We start from the raw sequence: 13,282 nt of genomic DNA, 5'->3' as shown, positions 1-13,282 counted from the left end.
TGCTAAATTTTAGCTAACTAAAATTATTTTACCTATTCTTGGGTGACTAAGGGAACTAAACTATTTTAGTTTTTTTAGTCAATGTGTTTGGAACTTAGCTAAAAACCAAACAGGGCCTAAATAAATGACATGTTTGGATCACGGCCTCCTAGACAGCTTCTGGACCAAGCAGCCCATCCTGGCCCCATTGGCCCATCGTGCTTGTGGCAACGCTGGCCCGTCATCACGAGTAATGAGCTAGACCGTCATCATGGTCCTGAACTCGTTGAAGCTGACCACGCCGTCGCTATCCATGTCGAAACGGCAGATGATGGCCTGGCACTCGGCGATGTTCCGGCGCGCGCCGAGCCTAGCCAGCACCAGCTTCAGGCTCAGCGGCGTGATGCACCCGGTGCCCTCCATCTCGTACATCCCGAACGTCTCCCGCAGCCACGTGCGCTCGTCGTCGTCCTCCTCTCCGGCGGCTTCCGCCTGCTCCCCCGCCAGCTCATCCTCCTCGTCCAGCGGCCCGCCGTCGCCGCCAGTGTTCGCCGCTGAGTGCACCCATGTCCTCGTTCGACGTGTCCGCATGCAGAGGCAGAGCCCCCACAGCTTAGACGCCGCCGAGACCTCGCCGTCGCCGTCGCGGCCGAATGAAGCCAGTATTGTTTCTATTTGGTTGGGCTCTTGACCAGCTTGATCGGCAAATCAATCGCGCTTAGTGACTGACTGAGAGATCATATGCGTCAGGATTTATAGTCTTGTCGGAGTCGGATGGGCTTAACCACGAGCCTAAGTCGTATTTTTTTTCTCTAGAGGTATAGGTATAGATATAGATATAGAGGTAGGTACATAGATATAGATATAGATATAGATATAGATATAGATATAGATACAGATATGCGGAGCCTACTTTAAACCTAATTATTTCCTATACCTAACTCACCCTCTCTATCAGTGGAAATTCTTATGCTAATCTCCACTTGAAGTCAGCAACGATTTGCTACTCTAAGTTGCCAATGATCTGTGAGAGTGAATGAGATCTCACCGTCTGAGTGGGGATTAAAAGCAAAAAAAAACTCTATGATTAAAATACAGATAAAGTTAAAGCATGAAAACTATATATAATCAACCTTGTTTTAAAAGCTTGATTAATCTTTTATGTTTAGTTATTCTTAGGTACATGGAACCCAATGAAAATCAGAGTTGTCGCACACCATTTAAAGACTTGACAAATCAGATCAACCAAGGTAACTACTGGTCCATGTATATATATCAATGCTTTCTAATGTAAGTAAATGGTATTAGTTATTACGTTTTTTTACTTCTCTAATTACACACGTTAGATGGACAAATTGACTCCAATGCACTTGCACAAGTCATTGATTCAAAAGAACGTAAAAGACAAAGAGAAAGAGCACGGCGTGCAGCTATGCCCAGCAACGAAATGAAATAAATAGCAAAAAGCGACGTGCTGCAATGACGGAAGAAAAACGGAGTGAAATTAATAGGAAGCGGCGTGAAACATATCATCGTAAAAAGGCTGAATCTATGCTCGCTAAAGTATCCAAAGGTAACACTGTATACACTATGAAATCGTTCGAATACAATTCCCGTTCTTTGTACAACCCAAATGTATAATATGTTGCACTTCTTTTTTGTAGATGGTGATATTACATCCAACACTGAAACCATAGGTGACATCGAAAATGATGATTGGTTATACAGGAATGATTCATACCAGCCTATGCAAATTGATAAAGAGAATATAGGTACTATACAATATATGTATAGTTATGAGGTTTCATCGAGAGTACAGTTCCACTTTAAAATTAAGAGCAATATTTTATGTAGGTACTTGCTCAGTGATAAGTGCAAATGATAGACTGATTGACTTAAGTACACAAAATTGCTAATCTTGATAAATGTATATAGTTTTAAGGCATGTTTTGTAATGATTATTGGTTTAAAATAATATTTTGTGTAGACTCCACATTCTCTTAATAATTAGTGCAATACATCAGGACGGTTGCAACAAGTGAGTACAACAAGTGATGAGGACACCCAACATAACATTGATTGTGCTACCCCTACTATTACACTTGATAAACCCCATCAACGAAATGAGACAAGAAGCCAATACTTTAGGGAGCGATATATAAATATGGCACCAAAAGAGAGGCATGCTAGACGTGAACAACATCGGTTGAGTTATAGGGCCACTGGGCGAAAGGAGGCTATCATAGCAGGGGTGAAAAAACGAAGGGAGTTACAAAAGCACACTTTGCATCATGAGTCCATCGCCATGGAGAACCCATTATTTATCCCTAAGCTTGTGTGGCCCACCGTTGGTGCATCTGGAGCTTATGGAACAATGAAAAAATCCAGTGATTGGATTATCCCAGAGTCCAGTGCAACACCTCTTTATATTCCTCCATGTCATGAGGAGGCCGATGATGAAGGATGCGATGAGTTACTACCTAGCCATATGACACATAGATCACATGTTCCATCTGGACAAAGACATGCATTGTTAACCCATCGTAACATGATGTTTGAGGGCCGCATTGGTTTGAACACAAGAACATCTAATAAAGATGGTGACTGCATGGCTAAAGACCGAGTGGATGCTAACACGCCCTTGCCTCAATCAGTTGTGACCAACAACGGTAAATACTGATGCCTCATTATCCTATTTAAGGGACCTATATACCATATTGTACCTAACTGGTCCATGGTCATTCCGTGATTAACAGAAAGTGCAGGACCCAACATTCATGTTGCATCAGCCACGCCGACGACACCACTGTTTGATGATTATGAATGCATGGATGAAGAACATCTGAATGATAACACACCCTTGCCTCAATCAGTCCTGACCATCAACGGTAAATACTAATGCCTCATGATCCCATTTAGGTGACCTATATTATATATACCTAAATTAACCATGGTCATCGTAGGGAGGACAAGACCTAGCCTTCAGCCTGCATCAGATGCACCAACGACACCACTTTTTGATGACAGTGGTAATTTACACTATTTTTGTAACATTGTATAAACTATTTGAACTCCTTTGTTTATTTTTACCGGTAGTTCTACTAAATTACATATCTTTGATGGTCATAGATGATGATGAGGGAGACATATTTGAAGAGGATGAGGGATACTTGTTTGCTGGGCAAGGTATTTGTGTCAAAGACCGAATAGAAATCAAGTCTTCCACTGCTTTATCTAAACTATTATGTGTTAAATGCCATTTTAGATGATGAAGATGATAACGATGTCCAAGAAAATGACCATGAGGAAGACATGGCTTTTGTCCCTGAAGTACCTGACCAATATGAAAAGGTGTATAGTAACATGCCTACAAATACCCATATGTTAAAACATGTTGCAAATTGCCAGCACTGTGATGCAAAAAGGTTTGAACATGAACCACGTGGGTTCTGTTGTCGCGACAGAAAGGTTGAGCTCAATGAACTGAATGTACCTAATGAGCTTATGAGGCTTTGGTCATGTAATGACACAGATGCTAGGCACTTTCGTAACAATATTAGGTTTTTCAATAGTCATTTCTCTTTCACTTCTCTATATTGTCGCCTCGATAGTGCTACTGCAAGCTAGAAAAATAGTGGCATATACACCTTTCGTGCACATGGCCAGATCTACCACAACATAAGGTCATTTGGCAAAGAAGATGGTAAGGAGCCAAGACATCTTGAGCTTTACTTCTACGATGATGATCCAAGCCTTGAGCACCGCTATCGATGATGTCGTGAAGAAAAGTGCCAAAAAGACAAGGAAGACATTGAGAGGCTTGTAGCCATCCTTCGTGACAACCCATACTCACAACATCTTAGGAGTGTGGGACAGGCTGACCACCTTGAGGACTATCATATCACACTAAACCTTGACCAAAGACTAGACCAGAGAACATACAATGTACCATCAACTTCAGAAGTGGCTGCTGTTTGGATCGAGGGAAGCGAACTCCTTGGTCAATTCCAGAATAGTGTTGTCCTGCATGGGAAAGATAGAAGTAGACACGGTATCTGCTCATACCATGGATGTTATGATGCTCTTTCATAACCTCTATTTTTCCCTAAGGGTGAGCTTGGGTGGCACATGGATATTCCAAAGAAAGGAGTTAGTATGGAAGAAGTCATCGAGTATCATGCCCTACAGAAGGCTCGTAGTGGGTTAGAAGAAGAAACAGGTCTATTATTCTTATTTAAATTTAAATACTTTGCATAGATGTACCTTAGTGGTTATTCTACAAACAACTCTAATTCATGATATTTTTTGTAGACTCCCCTGGTAGACTATGCGTGTCTGTGCGTGACTACTACTGCTACAAGTTTCAGATGCGTCCAGGAATATTCAACCCCATACTGTACGGCAAGCGTCTATTTCAGCAGTTTGCAGTTGACACGTACATCAAGATCGAGAGTTCTCGATTAAATTATATAGGCAACCATCAAGATGATATTAGGGCCGACCACTATCAAGGATTGGTTGATAGTATACATGCTGGTGAAGGTAGATTAGAAGCTGTTGGAAAGCGGACAGTGATGCCTTCATCATTTATTGGAGGCCCACGTGACATGAGGCGTCGGTACATGGATGCCATGGCTTTGGTACGGAGGTTTGGTAAACCGGACATCTTCTTAACTATGACATGTAACCCAAACTGGGACGAGATCAAGCGTGAGCTCTACCTAGGCCAGACACCACAAGATCGTTCGGATCTTGTTGTTCGTGTCTTTAGAGCAAAACTGCAAGAGTTGAAGGATAGACTACTAAAAAAGGATATCCTTGGAAAGGTGCACGCACATGTTTATGTTGTGGAGTTCCAGAAGAGGGGTCTGCCGCATGCACATTTTTTGCTAATCATGGATAGGAAGTACAAGATCACATGCCCAGAGCAGTATGATCGCCTCATCTCAGCTGAGCTCCCGAACAAGAAGAAGTACCCAGTCTTATACAAGATGGTTACCAAACATATGATGCATGGCCCTTGTGGAGTGCTTAATCGTGATTGTCCATGCACAAAGGGTCGTGATTCCTGCAAGAACCATTACCCTAGACCTTTTTGTGATGTCATAGTACAAGGCAAAGATTCATATCCAATTTATAGACGACGTGAAGATGGCCGAAAAGAAAAAGTTCGCGGACATGAGCTTGACAATAGATGGGTCGTGCCTTACAACCCGTATCTTCTCCGTCTATTCAACTGCCACATCAATGTTGAGGCATGTGGGAGCATCAAGGCAGTCAAGTACCTATTTAAGTACATTTACAAGGGTCATGACCGGGCGTCTGTGGCTATGAGAGAGAATGACAAGGAGGATAGTGAAGGGAATGTTGATGAGATCAAGCAGTACAGGGATGCTAGATGGGTAACCCCCCTAGAAGCCTTGTGCAGGATATACAGGTTTGATTTAAGTGATAGATACCCTTCTATTTTGTCCTTACAGCTACATCTTCCAGACATGCACATGGTGTCATTTCACCGGCGCCAGGGGATTCGACGAGTGCTTGATCGTCCAGGTGCTGACAAGTCAATGCTTACAGCGTACTTTGAGAAGAATAGGACAGATGAAACGGCTCGAGGTATATTGTACCGGGACTTTCCTGAGTTCTATACATGGCAAGCACAGGGCAAAGTTTGGCAAAATAGGATACGTCGTGATACACTACGACAAATTAGAAGAATCGTATCTGCCAATCCAGCCGAGGGGGAGCGTTACTATCTTAGGGTTGTCCTCAATCATGTGGCAGGTGCAACCTCTTTTGAGAGCCTAAGGACCGTGGATGGCAAAATTTTACCGACCTTCCGTGAAGCTGCAGAGAGAAGGGGCCTAATTGAAGAGGACAACACATTGAATGAGAGTCTCATTGAGGCAACCAATTAGATGATGCCATATGCGCTGCGAAGGCTCTTTGCAACAATATTGGTATTTTGTGAGCCCAGCAATGTGTTTGGACTATGGGAGAAACACAAGGAGGCAATGTCAGAGGACTATAGGCGCAATAATCAATCCACCATCATGGTGGAGTAGATGGTCCTCATAGATATTCGAAAATTGCTATAGTCAATGCAGAAGGATATAAAGATGTATCCACTTCCTGATATCAATGACACATATGATGCCTCTCATGACATTCCTAGAGAGATTTTTGAGGAGACTAGCATTGAGGCTAACGAGGATGATGTGGCTCTATCAAACACCCTTAATGAGGAGCAGCGGGCTGCATATGATGAGATTATGTCCTCCATTGATACCGAACATGGGGGTCTCTTCTTTGTGGATGGTCCTGGTGGGACCGGAAAGACTTATTTGTATAGAGCACTTCTCGCTACTATACGCAGTCAGAAAAAATTGCTGTGGCAACAACTACATCTGGTGTTGCGGCCTCAATAATGCCTGGCGGTAGAACTGCCCACTCACGCTTCAAGATTCCCCTCACCATTGATAATGGGGCCTTTTGCACCTTCACGAAACAGAGTGGTACTGCCAAGCTACTTCGAGCATCATCTCTCATTATTTGGGACGAGGCTAGCATGACAAAAAGGCAGTCTGTCGAGGCACTGGATAATAGTCTTCGTGATATAATGGACCGACCAGAGCTGCCATTTGAGGGAAGACCATGGTGTTTGGTGGAGATTTCAGACAAGTTCTTCCCGTTGTTCGGAGAGGGTCGAGGGCTCAGGTGGTTGGTGCCTCGCTACGGATGTCGTACCTTTGGGATTCCATGCGACATCTAAAACTGGTGCGCAACATGAGGGCAAAGAGTGACCCCTGGTTTGCAGAATACTTGTTGCGTGTCGATGGAGGATCAGAGGAGGCGACTATTGATGATGAAATACGTCTTCCTCATGATATATGCATACCACACACCGGTGAAGATAGTGATCTTGATACTCTAATTGACTGCATATTCCCTAACCTCAATACGAATATGTCAAGCAAAGATTATATCACCTCTCGAGCGATCTTATCTATGCGGAACGACTGGGTTGATATGATTAATATGAAGATGATAGGTCATTTCCACGGAAATGAGATGGTGTACCATAGCTTTGACTGTGCGGTGGATGATCCACACAACTACTACCCTAAGGAATTCCTTAACACTTTGACACCCAATGGTCTACCTCCACATGTGTTAAAGCTAAAGCTTGGTTGTCCAGTCATATTACTTAGGAATATTGACCCTGCAAACGGACTATGTAATGGTACCAGACTAATCATAAGAGGGTTTCAAAAGAATACCATAGACGTAGAAATTGTATTAGGACAACACGTTGGCAAGCGGGTTTTTCTGCCTCGCATACCCTTATGCCCGTCAGACGATGAGATGTTCCCTTTCCAATTTAAGCGAAAACAGTTCCCTATCTGGCTCAGCTTCGCGATGACCATTAACAAGTCGTAGGGGCAGACTATTCCTAAAGTTGGGGTATACTTGCCAGAACTAGTGTTCTCGCACGGCCAATTGTATGTGGCGCTATCAAGAGCTACAGCAAGATCGAACATTAGGATCCTAGCCGTCCCGGCTGTTGAGAATAACATGAACAAGGGGAAAGAGAAACATAAGGAGAAGAATAAAGCGACAAAGCATATATTCACAAATAATATCGTATATAAAAAGGTTCTAAAAGAGGTAATACATCACACATCGATACATATTTTTCAGGATATCAGGGGTAGATTAACTTTAAAAATTAACAAAAACTTTTTTGCAGGATACTTGTAACTACAGCTTTTGTCATCTATCTACATGCTTCTACTGCAAGAAGTCACATGTCGCATCTTGAACTAGAAAATCTTTTGGATCATCATTAATTGGTGACCAGTTGAAAGATAATCACATGTCACACGTTTTCTTGGTCCAATTATTGAGAGATTAGATTCTTAATTGTAGAATAGATTAAAAAGCATGTATTCTACAACACAAACTTGTTATAATTATCTTTCCATAGCTCTTGATTCCTAAAGAAGTGCAACCTTATTTTTCACGTATCATAGACATGAAGTGATGCGACAATTGGAGTTGTTGTTTCAGTTTTGCATTCAAATTTAAAGTTATATTTTAACTATCTATCTTTCGTGAATAGTTATATAATATTGATTGAAACATTATGATTGTGATATCTATTTTAGATAATATAGTATAACACACGCTCATACATATGTTATCGTGGTATTATATATTCCCGTTGCAACGCATGGACATTTACCTAGTGGTGAAAAAAAAGTACAAAGAGTAAAACTTAACGTGATGATGATTACACTTTCATTGACAATATTTTTAGAAGGGACTTCAGAAACTATTGAGATTGCACTTGTTGAAGTGTATGTCTTTGATATAGACTAAGTTAACAGGTTTACATTGACGAAAACAAGCGGAATCCATTGAATTTACCCATGGTGGGTGATTTTTGCAACAACAATGTGTAGAGTGGGGATCTTTGCAATAAAACATTTGATGGGAGCTGAGAATCCAACCGGTGCCATGTGGCTGGGGCTTAGGGCCGGGGTGCACAGAAAATACCAAATATAAAGAAGGGGGGAGCATGCAAGCAGATCCGCACAACCTTCAAAGTCAACCGTCAAGATCACCCACCATTGTCTCCCTTCAAATGCCATTGCGACATTGCCCAATGCCCACCACCCTTTAATTTGTGATGAGTCCTGCCCTCCTGGTAGCTCACCTCCCCCCCCACCCCGCCTGCTAGCTAGCGTCATTGTTGATTGTCCGGCAATGGCGAGAGCTGAGATGCTCCGCCTCGCGCTGTGCCTCGTGGCCTCCGCACTGGTGGCCGCCACCGGTGCCGGCGGAGCGGGGAAGACGATTAGGGTGTACGAGCTCAGGCATGGGGATTTCTCGGTCAAGATCACCAACTGGGGCGCCACGATCATGTCGGTCAATCTCCCCGACTCCAAAGGTGCGTACGTACCTTCGGTTCTCTCGTGTTCATCTCGTCGTCTTGTGATTGTGACCCCTCTCCTCTGTCGTTGTGATTCTTAATTTCTTATCCGTTCTTTAATTTGGCCGAGGCTTTTAATTTATTTCAGGCTAGCTCCTTGTTTCAATTAATTTGCAGGGAACTTGGCTGATTTCGTCCTTGGCAAGGACACTATCGCTGAATACATTGTAAGATCACCAAATTTAAAGCCCTCCAATTAATGGCATTTTTCTTGCGCTAGCTTGTCTCTCTTCACGCAGAAGTTCCTATGCGTGGATTACCATGCCGTCGTCGTCTCTTTGACGAACATATTTTTGCAGGAAGAAAGCATAACACTTGCACATCTCGTTTTTTTTCCTTACTGCTAATCACCTAGTTCCAGGGACGAAGCTAGAAAAAATTGTAGGACGGGCTAAACAAAATTGCTACATCGATTTAATTTTACTATAACCCCTCACAATAGAAAAAAATATATTAGCTTTAGGTAGTCTTATATTAATTCACAAAATATATCTAAATATAAAGGTCTCAGCCCACCCTACCTTATAAATTTGTGTCTAAAATTAGAAAAAAACACTAGGAGTTCCACTGAATCAGCAGCGGTAGAGGGGGCTAGAGCCCCTCTAGCCCCACCGCTAGCTTCGTCCATGCCTAGTTCTAGTGCAACTAGCAGCATTTTTCTCGAACAAACCAACTTGTAGCATTTTTTTTTTAAGAAATCAGCTAGCACTGTCAATCGGTACCCTTCACAGATCTGTCTTGCAATACAGTAATATTCAAGAACATGCATGAATGTGGAGTCATACTCACACCTGCTAGCAGTAACATGTGGTGGTTCAAGTTGCAGCCGTGCTCCCAACTTTCCAATGTGTTTGATGTTGTTTTAATGCAACTTGATCGTCTTGACAAGCAGAACGACACTTCTTTCTTCGGCCCGGTGGCCGGGCGCGTAGCAGGGAGAATAGCCAGGGGCCGGTTCGTACTCGACGGGAAAGTATACCATCTGGACATCAACGACGGCAGGAATACGCTTCAAGGTGATTATAAATTATATTGTCCATGCTGCTTGCTCAAAGTGCTAGTAATTAATTACGTTTATATATATTTGCTTGCCACACTACACTCTATCTGTTTGTTTATAATATTCATCAGGTGGCGGCAGAGGATTCAACAAAGTCATCTGGACGGTGAAGGAGTACGTCGCCGGCGGCGACTCCCCGTACGTCACCCTATACTATCGCAGCTTCGACGGAGAGCAAGGTATATAATACAAATTTGAATCTTTTCTTTCTTTACTTGAGTTCCGTAACATGTCGTCGTGCATATGATATGATATGATCAGGTTTCCCGGGTGACCTGGACGTGTACGTGACGTACCGTCTGTCGCCGTACGAGCTGGGCGTGCACATGAACGCGACGGCGCTGGGCAGGGCGACGCCGGTGAACCTCCTGCAGCACACGTACTGGAACCTGGGCGGGCACGGCGCCGGCGACGTGCTGGGCCACACGCTCCGGCTCCACGCGTCGCGCTACACCCCGCTGGACGCCGAGATGCTGCCGTCGTCGGGCCGCGGCGCCGCGCCCGTCGCCGGCACGCCCTTCGACTTCCTCGCGCCGACGCCCATCGGCGCGCGCATCCGCGGCGTCGTCGGGGGCCGCGTGCCCGGGTACGACGCCAACTACGTCGTCGATGGGGAGCCCGGCGAGATGCGGCCCGTGGCACGGGCCTTGGACGGCGCGTCCGGCAGGGCGCTGGAGCTGTGGGGCAACCAGCCGGCGATGCAGCTCTACACGGCCAACTGGCTCAACCACACCAAGGGGAAAGGCGGCGCGGTGTACGAGCGGTACGGGGGGTTCTGCCTGGAGACGCAGGGGTACCCCGACGCCGTGAACCACCCTGAGTTCCCGTCGCAGATCGTCAGGCCTGGCCAGGTGTACAGGCACGACATGGTCTTCAAGTTCTCGTTCTAGACCGCCGGCGATTGTATTAGTTTGTGTCCAATAGGACCAGGGCAGCCATGTGGCAGAGTGGCAATGCACTTGTTGGTTGTGGACTTGTGGAGAAATAGTGCTTCAAGATCCATTACGTGTCTAAGGCTGTTCGTTTCTTCTTTGCATCCGTTATTTTAGCATAAGATTTTTGTTCCAAAAAAACCCCCTAGTTTATAACATGTTCGCAGCTTTTCTCGGTATGGAGACACTACACCACAACACCATAGCACTATCAGACATCTGACGCTAAAGATTATATTTATTGATGGATGATTTGTCGCTAATTTCTCATTAACGATTTTGTCTGTCGCTATAGATAATCGTTGAACTTTCTATCGTAAAAAAAATAGGCCCCACTTCCACCTCGCACGCCCCACCTCCATCCAGCTCGCGCTGCATGGTACAATGACAATTCAATTTAGAGTTACTTTAAATAAACATACAAAAATTCATTTGAACTATATAAAACAGAAAATCTGTTAAAAGCCTTTAAACCTCGTGCACAACATAACATACGAAGGGTTATGGTTGGATTAACTTACTGCTACTCAAAGTCAATATAAAAATGACCAAAACAAAAGGTGTAGATCTTGATGAGATCTACAACTTTATTGTTGACACTTTTTTCCTTTGATATCATTTTTGCTATCCAAAATTCTATTCGAAGTTCTAGTATTTGGAAATTCACATTTGAAATTGTTTGAAAAAAGTCAAATGGAGAAATGACAAAAACAAAGTTAAAGACCTGAATTATAAATATGTCTTTCTAAATGACACAATTGTTGGGGCATACATAAAATTGATTCAGATAAAGATGATGAAATCAATCGAACCCTCAATTCATCCCTGTTAGCAGCTTCCCCACACTGGATGATGAACCTGTTGACATGCTCCATGGTCGATGTATCATCCTGCCTAGAAAACTTAGTGAAATCCGGCACCTTGTACCGATTTGGAAGCGGGATTAAATCATATGCAGGAGGATACGGTGTCCGATAAGAGTAAGTGTTGACTTTGGGTTTTATCCCAAATTAGTCTCTCATTACTTCAGCAATCTTATCGGCCCAATAAGCATCGGCATCTTGCCGATGGGGTGGTTGTGTATCTAGCACCTGCTGCTAAGCTTCCACGTGTCGCTGAGGCGCACGATCTGCATGGAACATGGGATTAACCATCTGACCACCAATCTGCTGTCCCAGATTCATCGGCTGGTTGATCAATCCTTGATTCTGAAACCCAGGTTGGATCTGTCCTTATTGGAATCCAACAGCCTGATGATTCTGCTGAGGCATCTGTGGAAAGACTAGCTGCCCTGTCCATCCATTATTAGCATTCATCGGCATGAACCCTGCCAATGACTGAAGATTGGGTATCATCATTGAATTGCCAAACCCTGGTTGTGTCATGAACCTCTGCTGCGTCAGCATCGAATCTGCCGATGCGTTAGGCATCCGAAACATTGGAGCTTGAGAATTCCTAGTGTAAGGTCTTGCAGTAGTAGTTGTAGTATACTGGGGACTCTGATTCATCGGCAAATTTGGAGGTGCCGATGCCATAGGAGCCTTGCCTCTCGTGTCAGCCGTCTGAGATGTTCTAGGAGTCTTCAACATCATCTCTGGGGGCATACCATAACCCCACCAGTTGGGAGGAACTGACCCCGACATTGCCGATGCCAATAGATCCGTAGTAAGCTTGATCTCCTCACCTGACGGTGATGGATTGGTTGTCATCGGCGTAGATTGCGCGTTAGTGACTCCTAACGTGCTTGGAGGAACGGTAGTTTCTGTACCCGCAGCGGCCGTAGCAGCCGATGGAGCCGTGACAACTAGTGATCCTGGCTGATGATAGACAGGGCCCACATAGTTTGGTGGCAATTGTCCTTCTTTGAAAGTTCTAGCCACGGCGTTGAAAACCGTATTGGACAGCACACCAGCTTGATTGATCAAGGCACGGTTAATTGCACTATCAACCATGTCTTAAAGTTTACCAGGATTGGCTTCAAAAGTAACCTGCCGAAGCGCCGGCAGTGCTTCCTTCTGGATCACCTCGCCACTCCTGTTGATACTGAAGGATTTCAAACATTGCTGCTTGTAATCCTCCATAGCTTTTGCAATAGCTTGCTTCAGCTCATCTCTGAGATTGGCTTCCGTCACAGAGATGACGTTCTCCAAATCGAATTCGGTAGTCGACATGTCGATCTTGCTCTTGAATAAGTCCCACTGGACGTGCCAAAAGATGTGTTAATGTAAAAGCTGATCTGCAAACACAAAGGGCTAATACCCGATTTAAACGTTAAGGCGTGCCAACCGATTTGACCTTACTATCGGCAAAGGTGAT

The 13,282-nt window shown here is 44.2% G+C and overlaps 2 protein-coding genes across 2 annotated transcripts; one reads left to right on the top strand and one right to left on the bottom strand.

Annotated features, from left to right (window-relative positions):
* Positions 238-570, bottom strand: LOC8059082 (putative calcium-binding protein CML23). The gene has a single exon (XM_002451881.1). It carries the CDS (start codon positions 568-570, stop codon positions 238-240), a length of 333 nt encoding a protein of 110 aa, XP_002451926.1.
* Positions 8,749-11,156, top strand: LOC8059079 (aldose 1-epimerase). The gene is made up of 5 exons (XM_002453617.2): positions 8,749-8,932; positions 9,092-9,141; positions 9,867-9,990; positions 10,106-10,213; positions 10,296-11,156. Exons 1-5 carry the CDS (start codon positions 8,749-8,751, stop codon positions 10,922-10,924), a joined length of 1,095 nt encoding a protein of 364 aa, XP_002453662.1. The 3' UTR covers positions 10,925-11,156.

This window comes from Sorghum bicolor, chromosome 4 (genome assembly GCF_000003195.3).
Source record: "Sorghum bicolor cultivar BTx623 chromosome 4, Sorghum_bicolor_NCBIv3, whole genome shotgun sequence".
In the NCBI taxonomy this organism is placed as follows: Eukaryota; Viridiplantae; Streptophyta; class Magnoliopsida; order Poales; family Poaceae; genus Sorghum; species Sorghum bicolor.
Note: the sequence above shows the minus strand (reverse complement) of the source record. Positions and strands in the feature narration are given on the sequence as shown.